Below are 21,393 nucleotides of genomic sequence, written 5' to 3'. Positions count from 1 at the left end.
CTTTGAGCACCTGCCCCTCTAAAGTCCTGTGCACGTACCTGCACACACACACATACACTCTCACACTCACACACTGCACTCACAGAGCCTACTATGGACACCGGAAAGAAGCAACCCCTAGTGCGCCACAGGTGAGCTGAATCGGAAGAGCGCGGCTTTCAAATAGTGTCCGTCCTCAAATATCAAAACACTATCTCCAAAGCCACTGTTGGGGCTAGGTTTCAATGTAAGATTCCTCTCCTGTCTGCCACACTGCCACAGTAGCCGACAGGTGCGCTCTCGTGTGAAATGTGAGGAGGCATTGACAAGGCGGGAGGGGGGGGGGGGGGGGGGAGAGTGATTGGTGCAACAGACACCGTCCCCCTGGTCTTTTAACATGATGGATCCGGTTACGAAGGCTACTCTGAAGACAAAAAGAGAAAAGCACTATGGAAGAGAGTAGAGAAGCGGAGGGTTTAGTTAGTAAAAGCGTACAAGGGCACCTAGCCTGTATAGATATCAACAATCATACACTAAGTGAACATCAATGTTGCAGAGCCTAAGCAGCGATACAAAATGTGATCAAAATAATCAACACAGGAGGTCCTGATGCAGACTCTGTATGTACGTGCTGTACGTACACATAACCCTGGCACTGCCACACTGCCAAAGGGTTAACCCTTCAACTGCGACAATACAGAAGGTTAACTCTTTTACTGCCACGCGACAAAGGGTTAACCCTTTCACTACCACACTACATAAGGTTAACCCTTTCACTACCACACTACAGTAGTGTGGCAGTGAAAGGGTTAACCTTCTGTAGTGTGGTAGTGAAAGGGTTAACCTTCTGTAGTGTGGTAGTGAAAGGGTTAGACATTTATAGAAGTTTGTATTTTCTATGGCAGATGAGGTTCCTACGCAGCAAAAAGTAGAGCTGCTTTTGTGATGTTTAAGGCCATGTCCAGACTAAACCGATTTCCCCTCTTTTAAGGAACACGCCAACTTTTGGGGAAATGAGCTTATTTGCCATCTACCCTGGAGTTAGACAAGCAGATACATACCCTTTTCTTCTCTGCATGCATTAGGCTTAGGGAACAGCCGCACCGTTAGCCTAGCTTAGCGTCATTCACTGGAAGTGAGGTGTGCCAGCCAGTGTAGCCTAGTTCTCTTTCAACCTTCTTGAAGACATGGAAGTTCTACAAAAAAAACGCTGATGCGTAACCACTTTCCCCCCACCTCTAAACCCCTCAGAGCGGCTATGAGGAAGGCTCGGAGCACCTGGTTAATAGTGCTCTCCTCACTCCTCTCCTCGCCTGTCACCCCCAGTCTCTCTCTCTCTCTCTCTCTCTCTCTCTCTCTCTCTCTCTCTCTCTCTCTCTTCTTCTTCTCCACGCAGCTCCTTTACTGACAGACATGCTATAGCTCCTTTACCCCCTCCCCTCCTCACCCCTTGTTCCACTCCTTCACCTTCGCCATTCTAAATGTAGAGAGGAGAGGTAGAGAGAGAGAGAGAGAGAGAGAGAGAGAGAGAGAGAGAGAGAGAGAGAGAGAGAGAGAGAGAGAGAGAAGAGGAGAGGGAGAGAGAGGAGCAAGAGAGAGAGAGGAGAGGTAGAGAGAGAAAGAGAGAGAGAGAAGAGGAGAGGGAGAGAGAGGAGCAAGAGAGAGAGAGGAGATGTAGAGAGAGACAGGAGGGAGAGAGAGAGAAAGGAGCGAGAGGGGAGAGAGAGAAAGGAGTTAGAGAGAGAGCGAGGTGTGAAAGAGAGGAGCGAGAGAGAGAGGAGAGAGAAGAGCAAGAGAGAGAGATGAGAGGTAGAGAGAGAAAGGAGAGGGAGAGAGAGGTAGAGAGAGAAAGGAGGGAGATAGATAGAGGAGCAAGAGAGAGAGAGAAGAGGAGAGGGAGAGAGAGGAGCGAGAGAGAGAGAGAGAGAGAGAGAGAGGAGCTGTAGAGAGAGAAAGGAGGCAGAGAGAGAGGAGCAAGAGAGAGAGAAAGGAGTGAGAGAGAGGAGTGAGAGAGGAGCGAGAGAGGAGAGGGAGAGATAGAGGAGAGAGAGAGGAGCAAGAGAGAGAGAGGATAGGTAGAGAGAGAAATGAGGGAGAGAGAGGAGAGGTAGAGAGAGAAAGGAGGTAGATAGAGAAAGGAGGGAGAGAGAGGGGAGGGCGAGAGAAAGGAGGAAGAGACAGAAAGGAGGGAGAGAGAGGAGAGGGAGAGAGAGACAAAGGAGGGAGAGCGAGAGGAGAGGTAGAGAGAGAAAAGGAGGGAGAGAGAGGAGCAAGAGAGAGGAGGGATAGAGAGAAAGGAGGGAGAGAGAGAGAGAGGAGAGGGAGAGACTCGTTTTGGATAGCTCTGCTGCAGGGGAGACAGCTGCTCAGTCCCTCATTCAGCGCTGTGGATTATTTGAGCTGTCACTCACTGGCTGTCATGGCCGCCCCTCGTGTGAATGTAAGGATTAGACATCTGAGTGATGGAGGGAACCACCGCAATAAACAGAGGCATAGAGACGTGGAGAGATGCACAGAGGAGAGTACAGTCTCAATCTTCAGGCTGTGATTTCATAGCACATTCCGTTCAGCGTAGGAATTCACCTCGAGAGAACCTGCTCGTTCCTAGTTCCTCCCATGTTTGACTGACACTGGGAAATTTGAGCCGTTGGAATTAGGGATGTGCATGACTGACCAAAATCATTTTAGAATAGTCTACTTGTTATGGTTTGACACCGACCCCAAATGCAACGACACAAGAGAGTAGGATTCAGAGTTGCCAAAAACAAGGGCTTGTTTATTAACTCTAAATAAACAGCACAGACTTGGTAGAGTTCAAACAAAGACTGGAATAAGCAAGGATGAATGTTGCTGCTCTGCAGCTTCTCCCGGGATGGTAGTCAGGGGAAGCAGACGCTGACGTCAGAGCCGCTCTGCAGACTTCTCTCGGCAGAATCTCCGAGGTGGTTGCGGGACCGAGAGGGAGCGAGTTAGCTCAGAGTGCAGGTGGAACAGAGCAGGTGACAGGAGAGGTGACTTGTACCCGAAAACAGAGTTATCCAAGTGACTGAATCTTCGGTGTAAATACACACTGTGAGTAACGTTCCAAACACAATCCCAAGTGATAGATATCTTCGGTGCAAAATAAACACTGTGAGCGAAGTCCCAAAATACAAATCCAATGTGATAATATCTTCGGTGTGTAAACACACAGTGGGCGATGTTAGGCCAAAATATTATCCCAATGAAACAATCCAAAAAAGGCTAAACGCTGGGTGAGTGACTGTCTGATAAAAAGCAGGAAATCTTCAGTGTTCTATAAACACACGAAAAACGGAATTGGATCAAAGACAGTCATAAAAACTCACCCAGGCGCTGTGCGTAAAGAGCGTTGGAACAGAACGGAGCGAGCGCGTCGCCACGGGGAAAGGGTGTCCAAGAGGAATGCTTCTTGAATATCCTGGAGGCAAAGCACAGGGAAACAACAGCAGGCAAGCAGGAACGGCGAATGCAACTGAAATATCAAAACGATCCAACAAAACTTGAATGGGGAAACGGGGTATAAATAATAAGGGAATGCTTAATTGACAAGCAGTGACAGCTGAGGGAAGTGATTGATAAGCGTGTGGACGGGGGAGAACCAATCAACGACGTCTCTGGGAAGAAGCGTGTGAATAGGGGAATGCAATGATTAACAGAAAACAATTGGAAACAGAGCGAGTAGGCTTAAAGGAACAGAGCGAGTAAGGGAGCAAAGGACAAAAACCTCACACTACTGTTCTTAAGACCAAATATTCGAAAATTCGTCCGTCCCTCCCTCAGTTATTCTTTTTAATAGAATGGATCATTAAAACCAAAGGGTATTGCACATACATAGGCACGTCTGATAATCCTTCAGAACGTTGATCGGCTCAGCTGACCGACAATAAATCAGAATGACACTATTCACCATCGTAGCCTATAATAACAGCATTGCATTGGCCTATCAACCTGTTTTAATAAACAAACAGAAACAGTAGCATGTGCATCTTTTATATCAATTAGGCTATGAAAATTAGGCTGCCTCTAAATATAAACATTTATTAAATAAGAATGGTTTGCTTCACTTAAAAAAAAAGTATGATAATAATAATTACTGTACTATATATATATTTTTCGACATGAAAATCGAATGTGGAGACTGGTACGACTATTCTAAAATAAAAAATTCGAACTCATCCCTAGTTCGAATTAACACTCTACTTGATCGATGATTCACATTGTCTCCATTGATTTAGGGGGCTGTGTGTTTTACTGCTGAATTTTGGGCAATGGAGATAGAAAGTTCACTCCAAAAGCAGTAATTTTCTATCTTGTATTGAGTCTTTAAATCTTATTTGTCTTGACGTGAGTGGAAATGCCCTCCAGTAATTGCACTTGTTTTGAGAGGATTCACACTTGTTTTCAATGGTTTTCTCAAAGCAAGTGACGAAGCACCATTATTATCACATTCTCCAAGTTCAGGTTTATTGAAATGTATGAAATGATGGGGGGTCGACCATAACATTACTGTAATAACCAAGAATAAAATTTATTTGTTTTCAACAGAGAGTCACACTTCTATGTCCCTCAAGGGTGCGAATCGACATCAGTGCTGGTGGCAACAGTTGGAGCCAAGTGGCGGTGGAGTAGAATAGAGGGCTCAATGAGATCCAATCAGAGCATGTCAAAACAAACAGGAGCCTCGCCAAGAGCAGCATCCAGTAATACGAGCACTGTAAAAAAACAAAGAAAAGTAGCAAGTAACATAATGCCTAATTTATACTCGGATGTCAAAGTGGTTACATTTACATTTAGTCATTTAGCTGAACGCTTTTATCCAAAGCGACTTACAAGTTCTGTATGACAAGTCATCAGGAAGAGTACAACTCTTTCAGCTGAGTAACAATGTTCATCAAACAGTGCTGAAACTTGGGTGCTGCACTGCTGCAGTATTGAGTGCATAGACATAAGACATATTAGTATAGTAGGAGGAGTGCATGGTAGTATAGGACAGTAAGAAGATGTTTTTTTTAAGATACGATCTCTCTCTCTCTCAATAACAACAACTCCAACCTCACCTCCGCTCAACTTACTCCTAACTAACCTAGTGGCCTTGTAGTGTGTGGGTCTGGGCGTGTGCATGTGAGATGTGGGTGGACTAATGATGCGCAGGTGTGTTCTATCAGTACTAATCAGCTACCTAATTGACTCTAATCCTTCCGGCTCCCATCCTTCACATATCCATGGGAGGGGGGGTGAGATCTGCCACATATCCCCCCCTTAGCTCCGAGCCTCTCGGGGCGGAGCACGTTCCCAGTGCTTCTCTCCTGGACATTGTATCCGTGTTCCCGTGTGCTGATCCCGACCTGTGGATGACGGAGAAGACAAACGGCTGTAAGGATAGGAACCAGCGGGTGACCCTAGCGTTGGTGTCCTTGTTACGTGATAGCCACACGAGGGGTGCATGGTCCGTGACTAGGGTGAAGCGCCGTCCCAACAGTTAATATTTTAGATGTGGGTGGACTAATGATGTGCAGGTGTGTTCTATCAGTACTAATCAGCTACCTAATTGACTCTACTCCTTCCGTGGCAAAAGTATCTCCCATCCTTTACATATCCATGGGAGGGGGGGTGAGATCTGCCACAATATATAAAAAAAAATTGCCAACGAGGGTGTCACTTCCTGTCTTAAAGCACTCACGTCCCGTCCCCCCCCCCACCACCACCCTGATTGGCAGGATCCTTTCACTTTGCTTTAAGAAAGATTATGATTTTAAGACTCTGTACAAGATTAAATTACTTAAAAAGGTTTCTTTTTTTTTACAGTGTGCGAAAGCCTGACTCTGCACTGCGCCTGGCCAAGGCCTCATTAGGAAGCCAATCCCTTTCAGGCCAGGTGGTGAAGAGAGAGAGAGCGGGGGAGGGGCGGAGAGAGAGAGGAGGGGGGCGGGGGGCATCGGTGTCCACGTGGAATGCTTTGAAGCCGCCAGGCTCTCCGTCGCGGTTTGACTGACGGACAACACGGTTAGACGCGCGAGGTAGAGAGGCACCTTATGGCCTCGTCTCTCCGGGAAAACGACTGAAACTTGTTCCCTTTAATCTGCGGCGTTGTTGGATTATGTCTTCGCGATGTAAAACGCAAACACTCTAATCCCCCGGCGTCGTCTACAGTCAAGCCGCAGAGGGGCTTTACCGTGTTTACTTCACCAAAAAATGAAATTATTGTCAACACCATGACTGCTACCTCACCTCACAGAATGTTGTGAAGAAGTGAACACAATGGCTACCAGTAGAATTCAGAGAACATTTTCCAAAAGAAAAAGGTAGTTTAGTTTAGTTTGCTTGGTTTATTTGATCAGGGACAGTGCATATCAATCGACAGTTATACATTTTTTTATTAATACAAATGAAAAACTGTAAATATGCCAACATTAGCAGGGTTGGTAGTTTTCAGCTGTGGTCCCTGGCAGGCCACGTAAGCGGATCGGCGCGGGCGTGAAATCCGCTCTTCGCTCTAGACGGCTTGTTCCGCTCCGCTAATCGCTCATGTTGACCCCGCCCCCAAGTCACTCACCGCTCACCTTGAATCGAGCGCTCCCCGCTCCCCGCTCCACATCGCTCGGCAGATAATTTCTTTTTTTTTTGGAGCATGGTGTAAATTAGCTCAAACTACAACAGTCTACACCCCCTGGGCCCCTTAACAATTGTTTGTATTGAGCCATATTGTAATTGTACCCATTCTGCAATGTTAAATAACGTTGTTTATCCATTCACTAGCTCTACTAAGCGATGATAGCTAGCCTAGCCACAATGCTATGGTCGCTGCCATTAACGTTAGCATGTAAGCTAACGACAACAACAATGGCGTCATATACTTTTTCTAACAGGATGTGAGTGACGGTTCACCCTTCTCATTGGTTGAAAATGGCCTTCATGTTTGTACATCGCCATCTGTTGCTTTGGCATTGTACTACATGTATATTACATCAGTGTTAAACCACTGTGAGCGGCCCGGAGTGGATTGGAGCGGAGGAGAACTCTCGCTCCGGACGTCGTGCCGACCCTTTTTAAAACCCACTCCTCGCTCACGTCAAAACCGCCCGCTCCGCTCCCCGCGCCGCGCCGCTCACGTGCACTGGTTCCTGGGCTAGATGTTGAAGCCAGAAAAGAAACAGAAAAATAGAAAGACATTAAAACTAATATAGAAACAATTTAAACCATATTCTGTACATTCACTCACTAGACATTCATGCATCTATCAGATCATGCAACATACAAGTCAGGTCAGGTCAGGTACATGGTCAGGCGACAGAGTACAGTCGAACAAGCAATGCAGACAGTCATGCAGGCAACAAAAACAGCAGGTTAAAAACATTGTGTACAGTAGGGATGCACCGATCTGATATTGATATCAGATATCGGCCCGATATCACTAAAATATCTGGATCGGGTATCGGTAAAAAATATATATATATATTGGATTTAAAAAAAAATTATATATATATTTTTTTATATATAATATAATAAGAAATAAAATAAGAAATAACAATTCAGTACATTTATATCTATGTGTTCATTTGTTACATTTAGTTTCACTAAGTTAGGAAGGTAATGTTTTAAGTCAAGCCTGATGTTGCCTTGCACAAAAGAATGATCCCAGTCTCTTCCACACAATGAGGCATACAGTTTATTAATTGAACAATGGGTATTTACATTTACATTTAGCTGAAACGCTTTTATCCAAAGCGACTTACAAGTTCTGTACGACAAGTCATCAGGAAGGGCACAACTCTATCAGCTGAGTAACAATGTTCATCAAAGTGTTGAGTGCTACAGTGTAGGTTAGTATATTAGGACAAGTGCATGACAGTAAGGTTAGTTAGGGTTAGATTATTATTATACATTTTTTTTCATTTCAGATAATGGTATATGGGTATCGGATCGGTACTCGGTATCGGCCAATACCCAAAGCCAGGTATCCGTATCGGGACTGAAAAAGTCGGATCGGTGCATCCCTAGAGGCAGGCACACACATACACAATCAGGACAGTCAGGCTAGTGGGAAAGCCTTTCAGGTACACCTGACAGGGTTAACAGTCATGTCAGTTTTGAACCTGAAAGGGTTAACATCAGTGTCAGTTTTGAACCTGAAAGGGTTAACAGCCGTGTCAGTTTTGAACCTGAAAGGGTTAACAGCCGTGTCAGTTTTGAACCTGAAAGCGTTAACAGCCGTGTCAGTTTTGGACCTGAAAGGGCAGCCGTGTCAGTTTTGAACCTGAAAGGGTTAACAGCCGTGTCAGTTTTGAACCTGAAAGGGTTAACAGTTTTGACCTCCGGATTCCGATCACGACTCAGTTGCTCAAAGTGCCAAAAAAAAATACGATTTAACCAAAACTATGGAAGATCTGAATGTCTTGGACTAAACCCCACGAGACTCTTGCATAAACAAACTGTTTGTTACACTTTTATCACTGTTATCTCCCTGGATACTCTCTAACCTTCTCGGGACTTAACACACAGGCCAGGCAGTGTCTCACACAGCCAGGGGGGGGGGGGGGGGGGGGGGGGCGGGGGCGGCGGCGTTGTGATAGACCAGGCCTATAAAGGTTTCTTGTTTTCTTGGAAGTGTTTCTAGGTGAGATGTGGGAATTACTGTGCGCGGGGGAGGGGGGTTCTAAGGCCAATGGCAGCCTGGGTCTTTTCTTCTCGTTCCAGACGTGTCTGCGTGTGGGCCAAGGTCAGCTAGCTAGCCGGCCGGGCCTGGCTGCAGTCTCCACAGATACAGTGCAGTATGATAGAGCCTCCCCAGCAGGACGTGGATAGATTACAGTGGGGGTTGTCTTTCCCTTTGAAGTGTGTGTGTGTGTGTTCCTGTTCTCCTATCCTTGTGGGGATCAAATGTCCCCACTCTCACATGGGGCTTTTTTCCCACACCTTTCCGTTCTCGTCGGGGACACGGGGTCCGAGCTCACAAAGGGGTTGCTTTTATTCCATTTATTGTGTTAAGCTAGGCTAACGTCCTAGCTTTCTACTGAACGCACAGAGAGGAAACTGGTATCTATCTTCTTGTCTCTCTCTGGAGAAGGCGGTAAGCTAATTTCCCCAAATGTTGGCGTGCTATGCTAACGGAGCGACTGTTCCCTAAGCTAAATGCACGCACAGAGACAAAAAAGGTATGTATCTTCTTGTCTAACTCCAGGGAAGATGTTAAATAAGATAATTTCCCAAAATGTTGGAGTTTTCCTGTGTGTCGTGGTTACAGTTAAGGTTAGGGAATGACCAGTCGACGGACAATAGTAAGAGGCGGCTGTATGTGTGTGTGTGTGTGTGTGTGTGTGTGTGTGTGTGTGTGTGTGTGTTCAGGGGGATGTGCGTTCGTCTGTGGGTGTGTGTCTGTTCACGTGTGTATGTGGAGCTCGGTGTTGTAGTCGAGTCACCAAATCTCGAGTCTCAAGTCCCCAGTGTTCGAGTCCTCAGTGTTCGAGTCCAAGTCCGAGTCACCAAAGAAGAGCCAGAGTCGAGTCCCCATCACCCTAGTCCGAGTCCAAGTCATCAAGGTCGAGCCCACTCCACTCTGGCAGTCAAAGAGCTGACATACAAATAAAAAAAGATCTACATTAAACATAAATGACACAGCGGTCACCATTTCAAAGGGAGTTTATTTACTTTGTGACATAATAGCCAAACAAATGCACTAGCCATCAATATCGTATACCAAATGATTAGGGCCTATTACAAATATTTGTTTGTAATTTTATAAACTGTATTTATCAATTAACAAGTCCGAGTTCTAGTCTGCACCTTCTGAGTCCCGAATGCAGTCAATGCTCGAGTCCAAGTCCGAGTCATCAGTGCTCAAGTCCACGTCGAGTCACGGGTCCTGAAAATCAGTCCAGGACTTGGACTTGAGTACTACAACACTGGTGGAGGTTATGTGTGGTTTTTGTGTCTGTGATGTTGGAAGTGATAGAGACCCCCAGACTCTGGAGCCACACGCTGACCAGGGACTGATCCTCTCTGCGTTCCGACTGTCTACGGAGAGAACAGAATACCCGGGAGGGTGGAACGCACACCCTTCCTTTGAAAAAGGAAAAAAAAGGAGAGAAGAAAAGGAATAGAAACATAGTTTACAGTATATCCTTCAGGCGGTCAACCTTTCTCCTGTTTTTCATGCAGGTTTTGCCTGCAAGAAGCATGAAGCACAAAGTCAGCAAAATATGTAATGGTTCTGAACACTTTAAAGAGGAATTCCACCGTAGTTCTCTCTTGTATTGGAATAAAAGGAGCACTGTGCATATTGTCCAGATCAAGGTCAAGCCATCGAGATGTAGGGTGTGAACGTGTAACCATCGAGATGTAGCGTGTGAACGTGTAACCATCGAGATGTAGCGTGTGAACGTGTAACCATCGAGATGTAGCGTGTGAACGTGTAACCATCGAGATGTATTGTAGCGTGTGAGCGTTTAACCATCGAGATGTGGAGTGTTAACGTGTAACCATCGAGATGTATTGTAGCGTGTGAGCGTTTAACCATCGAGATGTGGAGTGTTAACGTGTAACCTACCATCGAGATGTAGCGTGTGAACGTGTGCAACTAGGAGGGATATGAGGACTGTGTATGTGTAACTAGGAGGGATATGAGGACTGTGTGTATGTGTAACTAGGAGGGATGTGAGGACTGTGTATGTGTAACTAGGAGGGATATGAGGACTGTGTGTATGTGTAACTAGGAGGGATAGGAGGACTGTGTGTATATGTAACTAGGAGGGATGTGAGGACTGTGTGTATTTGTAACTAGGAGGGATATGGGGGCTGTGTGTATGTGTAACTAGGAGGGATGTGAGGACTGTGTATGTGTAACTAGGAGGGATAATGAGGACTGTGTGTATGTGTAACTAGGAGGGATATGAGGACTGTGTGTATTTGTAACTAGGAGGGATGTGAGGACTGTGTGTATGTGTAACTAGGAGGGATGTGAGGACTGTGTATGTGTAACTAGGAGGGATAATGAGGACTGTGTGTATGTGTAACTAGGAGGGATATGAGGACTGTGTGTATTTGTAACTAGGAGGGATGTGAGGACTGTGTGTATGTGTAACTAGGAGGGATATGAGGACTGTGTGTATTTGTAACTAGGAGGGATATGAGGACTGTGTGTATGTGTAACTAGGAGGGATATGAGGACAGTGTGTATGTGTAACTAGGAGGGATAATGAGGACTGTGTGTATGTGTAACTAGGAGGGATAATGAGGACTGTGTGTATGTGTAACTAGGAGGGATAATGAGGACTGTGTATGTGTAACTAGGAGGGATATGAGGACTGTGTGTATATGTAACTAGGAGGGATACGAGGACTGTGTGCACCAGTGTTGTAGTAAAGTCACTAAATCTTGAGTCCCCTTGAGTGTTCGAGTCCGAGTCCAAGCCTGAGTCACCAAAGATGAGCCTGAGTCAAGTCCCCATCACCCTAGTCCGAGTCCGAGTCGAAATCATCAAGGTTGAGTCCACTCCACTCTGGCAGTCAAAGAGCTGACATACAAATAAAAAAGGTCTACATTAAACATAAATGACACAGCAGTCACCATTTCAAAGGGAGTTTATTTACTTTGTGACACAATAGCCAAACAAATGCAGTAGCCATCAATATATTATGCCAAATGATTAGGGCCAAATCCCACAAAAACGTCTAAAAAATAACTGTATTCATCAATTATCAAGTCCGAGTCCTCGTCTGCACCTTTCGAGTCCGAATGCAGTCAATGCTCTAGTCCAAGTCCGAGTCATCAGTGCTCATGTCCAAGTCGAGTCACGAGTCCGAGTCCTCGAGTACTACAACACTGGTGTAGGCTATGTAAATGGTAAATGGCTGCTTTTTTATATAGCGCTTTTATCCAAAGCGCTTTACAATTTGTTACTCACATTTTACCCATTCACTCACAGATTCACTCAACACATTCACTCACACATTCACACACAGATGGCGGAGGCAACCATGCAAGGTGCCAACCTGCTCATCGGGAGCAATTAGGGGTTAAGTGTCTTGCTCAAGGACACATCGACACGCCCGGAAGGAGCGGGAATCGAACCGGGAACCTCCGGATTGCCAGACGACTGCTCTACCTCCTGAGCCACTGTCGCCCCCCTATGTGTAACTAGGAGGGATAGGCGAAAAGACAAATTACAATTGCCTTGTGTACATTGACAATAAAGAAATCTTCTTATTCTTCTAAAGTACATTATACAAGACTAATCATCCTTCTCTCCCGGCTGTCAGGCGCTCCTGAAGATGGACTGCCAGGGCCTCGTGGCCAGGCTGGTCCTCGACTTTGTCCTGCTGACCGCGGCTGTGGAGGTGGCCACCCGCTGGAGGGAGCTGGCCGAGAAGCTGGCCCACGTGTCCCGCCAGCAGATGGAGGCCTACGAGGCTCCGCACCGCGACAAGCACGGCCTGCTGGACAACGAGGTGAGTCTCTCTGTCAGAACCGAGCCATCTGGTGTCCCCCGGGATGCTTAACAATCCTTTATAATCCACAATAATAATGTCCCATTCACTGGGGCGGAGGTTATTCTTCTTATTAGATAAGATAACATAAGTTATCAAATATTCCTTTATTGAACCCCTTGGTCAAATTCGGGCGTCATAGAAGCATGGGGAGGGGGAGGGAAGGTACAGATATGGGCAGGGTAATAGTAGAAAGACATAAATATAGGCAATACAATTGTATCTGAATATGAAAATAGAATTAAATAATTATAATGATAATAATAGTCATTGCATTTATAGTCCTGACTCAATGAGGCATCATGAGCATTACACACACACACACACACTGCAAACTAAATGTATAAGACGTAACCCAATCGCTGCGGATATAGCTACTGTATAGTGGAATAGACTGTATTAATATGCCATATACCGTCTTCCTCTCTATGATATTATTCATTGTTGGTTTGATTTATTCCTATTGCTAGGAATAAATAAATGCATGGAGAAACGGCTTTGTGAGGCAGGCTCAACACACACTGTTACATTTGCACAGACACACACACACACACGTCTTGAACGCAATCACCCCATATTTGTCCCAAATGAAGCCTTTTACCAGTTTCATCACTTTTGCATTGCATGTTACTATTACACTTTACTGTTACATTTGCACTCTTGTTGGGTGGTGTATTGTGCTGTATAATGACAATACATTTGAATCTAATCCAATTTTGAGATCAGTCGCAAACAGTGATGCCAGTAACGCGTTATTGTAATCTGATTACTTTTCCCCGAAAATAGTAATCTAACGCGTTAATCTTTAAAAGCCAGTAATCTGATTGCAGTTACTTGTCCAAGTGGCTGTGCGTTACTATTTCGTTACTATCTCATCATAAATTCATAATGCAGGCGGAATGCAGTATTTTATTTCGTTTTCGACAGTCAAAAATACATTTTGAGCTGTTTTTCTTATTTGGGAGTGACGTGGTGTGGCAGTGAAAGGGTTAAATACAATAATGTGTCCCGCGGCGTGACTGGACTCTCTGTCTGTGAGTGACTCTGCTTTGGTACAATCACATTCCCCATCCACAGTCTGCGAATCAGAGGCAGAGTAGGGCGGGTCTTCACAGCACGTCATGTGACATATGCGCCAATCGTGTGACAGCAGGGCTCCGTCGTCGGAGAATTCCACCCCAAAACGCTTGGCAAAATTAAAAGTGAAACCGGAAGATGACTTTTGCGGTTTCTGTTCAGAATTCCACCCCAAAACGCTCGTCTAAACGTAGCCTCAGTCACAGAAAACAAAATACTGTCTACCGCTAAAAACAGCACATCCAATTGCATTGAAAGCATCTGGAATCACAACACTAGCCGACGCTTTGACTAGGTACAGGAGGGTTGATGGTGGCAGAGCAAAAGCTCTTATTTGCCAGATTTACAGTTAATTTACATGTTAAAGAGAGACTGATTGTATGTTTATAGAGAGACATTTATAAAAACAATTTAATAGTTACAGTTGATATAATTGAATAGTTCAGCCTGCATTTGTTAGATGTGATACACTGGTTTTGTAAAACCACTGGCTGGCTGCTCTAATGCTGTGAGCATCATAGACTGTTGCTTTACCATACTTGATGGTACAGAAGCTGAAGCACTAGTTTAACAATTTACGTTATGTGCAGAGAAACAAGTTAAAAACAATTTATGCACTTTCAATAAAGCGTTTAAAAAAAACTGTTGGGGGAACGACGACGACTTCGTAACCTAGTTACTTTCAAAGTAACTAAGTTACTCTGATAATCAAGTAATCAGTAAAGTAACTTAGATTACTTTTTAAAGGAGTAATCAGTAATCAGTAATCAGATTACTTTTACAAGTAATCTGTGGCATCACTAGTCGCAAATCTCTTCAACGCTACCTGTTGAATGTGTCAGCGCAGATGCAATGCTGACCCTCTCGCTGTTTTGCACATGCCTCCTTCGCCTTATAAGGAGCTGTATGCAAATGCAGGTGTATGAGAACGCACTTCCAGTTTAAGAATGAGTGACGTTTTTCATTCATGGGAACCCAGCTGCAATGATTTTGGCCACCTACGAAGACCGTTTCACGCGTTCAGGAATCCGGAGGAGGATTTTTGTAAATTTGTTAGTACAAACTTTTTACCAAGATATTTACAAAGGTACTTAACACATCCCACGCCGGAAACGGCTTACGACGTGTTTCAAGTTCATGCAAATTCTGCCATTCCACGGCGTACGACGTTATTGAGATCATATTTAATTTTTTCGCCATGTTATTCATAATTCCCTCATGGAGCCTGGTCTGATGCAGTGGGAGCCTGCACAACTCTGCAACGCTTCAATACTGCCGCCTGGTGGACGAGTCGATCTCGGTGCGTCTGGGAAATGCGTCCGGCACTTATTGTCGCGGGACTCTAGACACACACCGTGTATATGGATCGCTGCCATAACTCAATAATCGACATGATTTGGGCGTGTATTATTATTATACAAACCGGAAATGGATCGACTCGATCGCCGTCAAATAAGTGGGATATTTTTGCTCCAGTCTCATCGCCCAACGGTAAGAGGACGCTGACGTCATTTTCAAGGCGATTGTACATTTCTTTGTTTAAAAACCAACTGATCAATAAATCAACCCATACTACATAAAGCATTTACTAACGATCACGGACTTATAAACGACCCCCCCCCGTTCATCTGCGCATGATGAGTCATAACGTTTAGGATCGTATTCAGTTGGATTTTTTAATATAGCGTGTATCACGAATAAACTGCAATCGATAATCTATATTATGCGTTTAGGCCTATAACTAGCGTTCTAGGAATTACTGCAGAAAACGATAAAAAGACATTTATATTCTAGACGGGATTTTCGTATGAATGTATGAATGAAAAAGTATAACGTTCCCACATCCTGAACGATAGATAATCGATGTTGAATGGGCCATAGTAATGTCAATTTAGCAATACAATTTAAAAAGTTATAGCCCTGCAAAGAAGGTGTACATCTCCATAGACTTAGAGTGGTGGCAGAGAGTGGTATAAGATGCTCAAATCGCGTGGCAGGGAATGTGTTAACAACATGTTCAAGAATGAGCAATGTCACTAACTCAACTCGCTCGTTCGTTCACTGATTCACTGATCTGTTCACTCACACTCAGCTGCTCTGCCCCTGGTTCACAGACATCGGCACAATGACATCGGTTCAATCTATACAAGAATGCTTGACATCTACCGTACGCCGCTGCATGTCTTTGTTACATTACGTGTCCTTGTTATGTGCTCAATCAAACGCTATCCGATTGCAAGCCGATCAGTCTGAGACGCATGTTAATGTCGGATGGAAAGCAGGGGGTTCAGGTTTCTTGCTTTGGGAGAGAGTTGTTCATGGTCACAAGTATTGAACCATCTAGGATCATAGGAATAATGTGAATTTTATTATGAGGTGGCTTTTTGCTTAACACATTCAGCGCCAATCATGTCTATATCTATTATATCGCCAGCGGTTGAGCACTATACTCAGGTTTTCGATCGTTTTCATCGTTTTTTCTTTTATTCGATTTTAATATTCTATACAGTCTCGCGGACCTCGGCGTATCATTGGGACTCATTCTGAGACCTCGAGATTGCAATGCCGGCCGAATCCTGCTAGGTGGCGCAGTATCGCCTACCCTTTGAAACCTTATTTCACACTGTGATTGATTGATTGATTGAAAACTTTATTAACAGATTGCAGAATGGGCACAGTACAGTACAGCTCAATACATACAATTGTTAAGGGGATGCAGACCAGAGAAAGACTTTCGTCTTGTTTACATCAGGGTCCCCCATTTTCAATTCATCATAACATATATGACACGCATGACATACATCTATACATTTATGACATACTGTACCAGATTTGCAAATACAGTACTGTTTGTGATACAAAAAGTGTCCAGAAAAGAGTGTGTTACATTGTATATGGTCCGGGCGGAGAAATGGGACCTGGGCAAGTGAAGGGCTTCATTCGAGCCACTAGGAACGCGTCCAGCACACTTTATGCATAGTTTGTCCCATTTCATGTCAGGGACCCGATGGACATCAATACTGGAAATCACGATCAGACCATTGGAAATTATTCATTTTGGAATACCTCCTAGCAAAGGTAAGGACTATATGACATCAATCCTACTTTGATCCTACAATGATTTCACTTCGATCGCAACGATCATATGTCACATACTCCAAAACGTATGCCGTTGCTGACGATCAGAGCATCACAAAACGACCCCCCCCCCACTTTGATGCCTTCATGATGAAACATAATACCTGTTATATACCTTTGATTTGGAAATAGTATCGTGTCCAGGCGACCAACGCAAACGACTTTCGCAAAATGCACATAGCGCTCCATAACTCAGCCTCCAGGAATTAGCCGGGATCACTCTGAAACTATACAATATTCACCACTGGATAACACGCACGCGTATACATGAAACATTTAAAAAAAAATTACATGTTGGACGAGAGATAGTGACTGTCAAATGAGCCATAGTAATTGTCTCCATAGCTATAATATAGAATATAGATATAGCTCTGCAAACATTGTGACGCACCGTGAAAATGCCTATATTTTAAAGCATGGCGCAGAGACAGCAGGGATGGGGGGTACACGCTGGCGCTGAATGAGTTAATGTGTAACAATTAGTGCTGTCATTAGATACATTTTTTTTTACTAATTAATCTCACAATTTTCTGTAATTAATCTAGATTAAAAATAAAAATAAATTCTACTTAAGACCGAAGCTTGCAATACTGCTGTAGGCCTATAATACCGCTGTTCATATCCAGTATACACATATTTACATTAAACATAATATTCACCATTCCTTAATTACCATCATACTATACCCATAGACTGTAGTGTATAGTAGGGGTGGACGGTATAAACGGTATACGGTATAAACGGTATGAATTTGCTCTACGGTATGGATTTTGACTATACCGTGTAACCGGTAGTGCAGCTCTAAAATAGCAATGACGTCATGTAACCACAGCGCGACTATTTCACTCGCATTTGCCCCTAAAAATAGATAGAATTAGTCATAGATAATAGATATGTGCGAACTGAAAAAAGTTATTTAGGAGGCTTCGCGCAGTGGGCGTGCCAGCCCCTACCGCACGCATGTAAACACGGGTCTAGTAGTCTAGTGGGACGGGACACGGGAGCTGTCGGGAGGACGACGGCGTCTCCCTGAGCTAACGTTAGCTTAGCTACCGTTACAAAATGACCCAGTCAACTATTCACTTTTAGTTTAATACATGATGGGGCATTGTCTAACCGAACGGTATCTAGTCGGCCAGCTACCGATAGCTCCTGACATCAACAAACGCTCCACAAAGTCTAGTACTAGAGACGTGTATGCTACCTGTTAGCTCACGTTAACGCAAGTTAGTTCACCGTTCAAAACGAAATGTCCCATTGAACTAAATAATTCACTGAGGCGTTGTATTAACGTTATATATGCAGTAGCTACAGATAGCTCCTGATATCAATGTCTTATAACACTGATTCGATGCGTATTTGAGCTGAGGGCTTGCTAACGTTATACCAATACAATAGGGTCCAGGTGCAGCGCCGGAGAATCCTGGCCGTAGCTCTGCTCGAGTATAGGTCCAGGTGCAGCTCCGGAGAATCCTGGCCGTAGCTGGAGGCTACAAGAGTACACACAGACAGTGGAGCTTGTTGCATGGTGGCGATGTCTCGCAGATAATACAAGTACAAGTCTAATTATATAATATATATATTTTATAAACAAAAAAAAATTATATAAAATAAAAAAATTTTTTTTATCAAAAACGATGATACCGTGATATATACCGTTACCGTCTATGCTTCAAATTATACCGTGATATAAATTTTAGACCATACCGTCCACCCCTAGTGTATAGCATATACCTTATATTTATGTAAATAAGTAAGGCAATTGAAATATAACAGAACTTGCGGCATCATATTGTTAATTTTGTTGTCAAAATCTGCAATACGGCTCAATACACACAATTGTTGGGGGGATGCAGACCAGAGAAAGACTTCCGTCTTGTTTACATCAGGGTCCCCCATTTGCAATTCATCATAAATGTACAGTTCCCTCCCCCTTGTATATATTTACTGTTAGGATCTCTGTTTAACAGTACTGTATATTTGCATATCTTGTATGTCACAAATGTAACAGTACATGTATGTCATAAATGTCATGATTAGTTTAGATTAGATGATTAGATTAGGTTTTTATATCTGTATATTGAGTATGTCATTATGAATTGAAAATGGGGGACCCTGATGTAAACAAGACGAAAGTCTTTCTCTGGTCTGCATCCCCTTAACACATTAACTGCCACGCTTCTATCCATCAATGTATGATCACTGCCACCAGTCTAAGCCTATGGAGATGTTCACCTTCTTTGCAGGGCTATAACTTTTTAAATTGTATTGCTAAATTGACATTACTATGGCCCATTCAACATCGATTATCTATCGTTCAGGATGTAGGAACGTTATACTTTTTCATTCATAGATTCATACGAAAATACTGTCTAGAATATAAATATGTTCCTAGATTCCTAGAACGTGATAAACGCATATATAGATTATCAACTGCCGTTTGTTGCGATACACGTTATATTAAAAATTTCAACTGTACATGATCCTAAACGTTATGACTGATCATGCGCGGATGAATGGGGGGGGGGGGTCGTTTATAATTCCGTGATTGTCAGTAAATGCTTTATGTAGTATGGGTGATATATTGATCAGAGCAGTTTGCATGAATAATAATAAACACTCACGCTGAAAATGACGTCAGCGTCCTCTTACCGTTCGCCGATGAGACTGGAGGAAAAAGATCCCACTTATTTGACGGTGATCTCCTAGATCCATTTCCGGTTTGTATAATCATAATAAACGCCCAAATCATATCGATTGTTGAGTTATGGCAGCGATCCATATACACGATGTGTGTCTAGAGTCCCGCAACAATATGTGAGTGCCGGACGCATTTGCCCGGTGCACCGAGATCACAAGAGATCCATTTCTGGTTGTAACTCGCCGATCATCCACCAGGCGGCAGTATTGAAGCGTTGCAGAGTTGTGCAGGCTCCCACTGCATCAGACCAGGCTCCGTGAGGGCATTCTGAATACCATGGCGAAAAAATGAAATATGATCTCAATAACGTTGTACGCCGTGGAATGGCAGAATTAGCATGACCTTGAAACACGTTGTACGACGGTTTTGGCGCAGGATGTGTTAACAATTGTGTGTATTGAGCTGTACTGTACTGTACCCATTCTGCAATCTGTTAATTAAAGTTTAAATAAACGCATTCATTCAAGATATCTGGCCTCGCGCGGATCTCACAGCTGTGCCCCCGCACAGTGCAATACTCCAATTCAGCCATTGGCAATTCAGCCATTGGGTGGGTGGCGCTGCTGAGCGGTCCCCAGACCGCCGGACCTGAGAGCGCCACTGGCTCTGCGGCTCTGCAGTTGCATGCTTCTCGTCAATTTAGGAACTAGGGATGCACTGACCAGATATCGGGCCGATACTGAGCTAAAACGGAGAATTACCCTACCAAGAGTCATGTGCAACATACCGGTATCAAAAGCAAACCTAACTTCACTTTTGACAGGTGTCAGGCAGGTTCACTCCGCAGATGTCTCAACCGGAGAAAATGCATTATATCTCAGTCATTATTGTGCAGTTGCCCTGAACTAATGGTCTAACTCTGTGAAAGGAACGGATTGGATTTAGATACTTACAGTTTAGGACCTCATCACCCATGAAAAGGCCGTTTCTGTGCTATTGGCAGTATTAGCGGGTGGGAAGCCGGTGGGGTATGTGTCCTGGTCGTTGTAAACTGCGACTCCTACTGGTCGGTCGGGGCGCCTGTTCAGCAGGGAGGGGATCTGGGGGGAAATAGCGTGAACCTTCGCACGCGTTACGTTCCCCCAGTGAAACTCCTCGCTGTCAGGTGATAAGACGCGGCTGGCGACTCCACATGTATCGGAGGAGGCATGTGGTAGTTCTACACCCTCCCCAGGTCGACAGTGGGGCAATGCGCGCAACGACCAGGAAGGGAATTGGCATAATGACTAAATTGGGGATGGGTGAAAAAATACAGAAAAGAAAACAAATGATTTACAACTGTGGGACAATGACATGACCCTAGGCTTGTGCTAATCTGGGACCTATTGTGTCCCCCCCCCCCTCCCCGCCCACCTCTACCACTTCCAGTCCATGTGGAAGCCGGCCTACGACTTCCTGCTGACGTGGGCGGCCCACATCGGGGACAGCTACCGGGACGTGATTCAGGAGCTCCACCTGGGTCTGGACAAGATGAAGAACCCCATCACCAAGCGCTGGAAGCACCTGACCGGCACACTCATCCTGGTCAACTGCCTGGACACGCTGCGCAGCTCCGCCTTCTGCCCCACCGGCCTGGGGGACTTTGCCATCTGAACAACACAACCATCACCACCACCACCACCCGACTCCCTCGTTTCCCAAAATAATGTGTGGATCAATGATCAATGATCTTGTGATTCTTCAAGGGAATACCCGGCCCTTGTCTGTACAAGCTCAATGGGCCGATTGTCACAGTCAGAGCTGTTTAGCACCCCACCCCAACACCACCACTAGGTGGCACTGTGATGGGCCTTTGCTTACAACCAGTTGTAGAAGCAGCCGCCCGGGACAATGGACGATGCCCAGGTTTGGGCATGTGACCGCTGGGTCCGTCGCTTACTTTCTCTGCCCCCGTTTCTCTGTCTTTGTCTTTTTCTCTTGTTCTCTCTCTCGCTCTCTCTGTCTCTTTTCCTCTTTCGCTCTCAGGATGGCATCACCCTGGAGACCTTGACCGTT

At 44.7% G+C, this 21,393-nt stretch overlaps 1 protein-coding gene across 1 annotated transcript in view; it reads left to right on the top strand.

Moving 5' to 3' along the window:
* The window catches only part of LOC311236837 (SH3 domain-binding protein 4-A-like), a gene marked incomplete at both ends in the record, with an annotated part of 45,473 nt that extends 24,482 nt beyond the window's left edge, over positions 1-20,991 (top strand). Inside the window, 2 exons of the mRNA XM_084324620.1 lie at positions 12,255-12,443; positions 20,767-20,991. Coding sequence (XP_084180746.1) covers positions 12,255-12,443; positions 20,767-20,991 — 414 coding nt within the window. The remainder of the gene's footprint in view (positions 1-12,254; positions 12,444-20,766) is intronic.
* Between the last annotated feature and the right edge of the window lie 402 nt (positions 20,992-21,393).

This window comes from Notolepis coatsorum (genome assembly GCF_963971535.1).
Source record: "Notolepis coatsorum genome assembly, chromosome: 1".
NCBI lineage: Eukaryota > Metazoa > Chordata > Actinopteri > Aulopiformes > Paralepididae > Notolepis > Notolepis coatsorum.
This window is presented reverse-complemented; position numbering and strand designations above follow the sequence as displayed.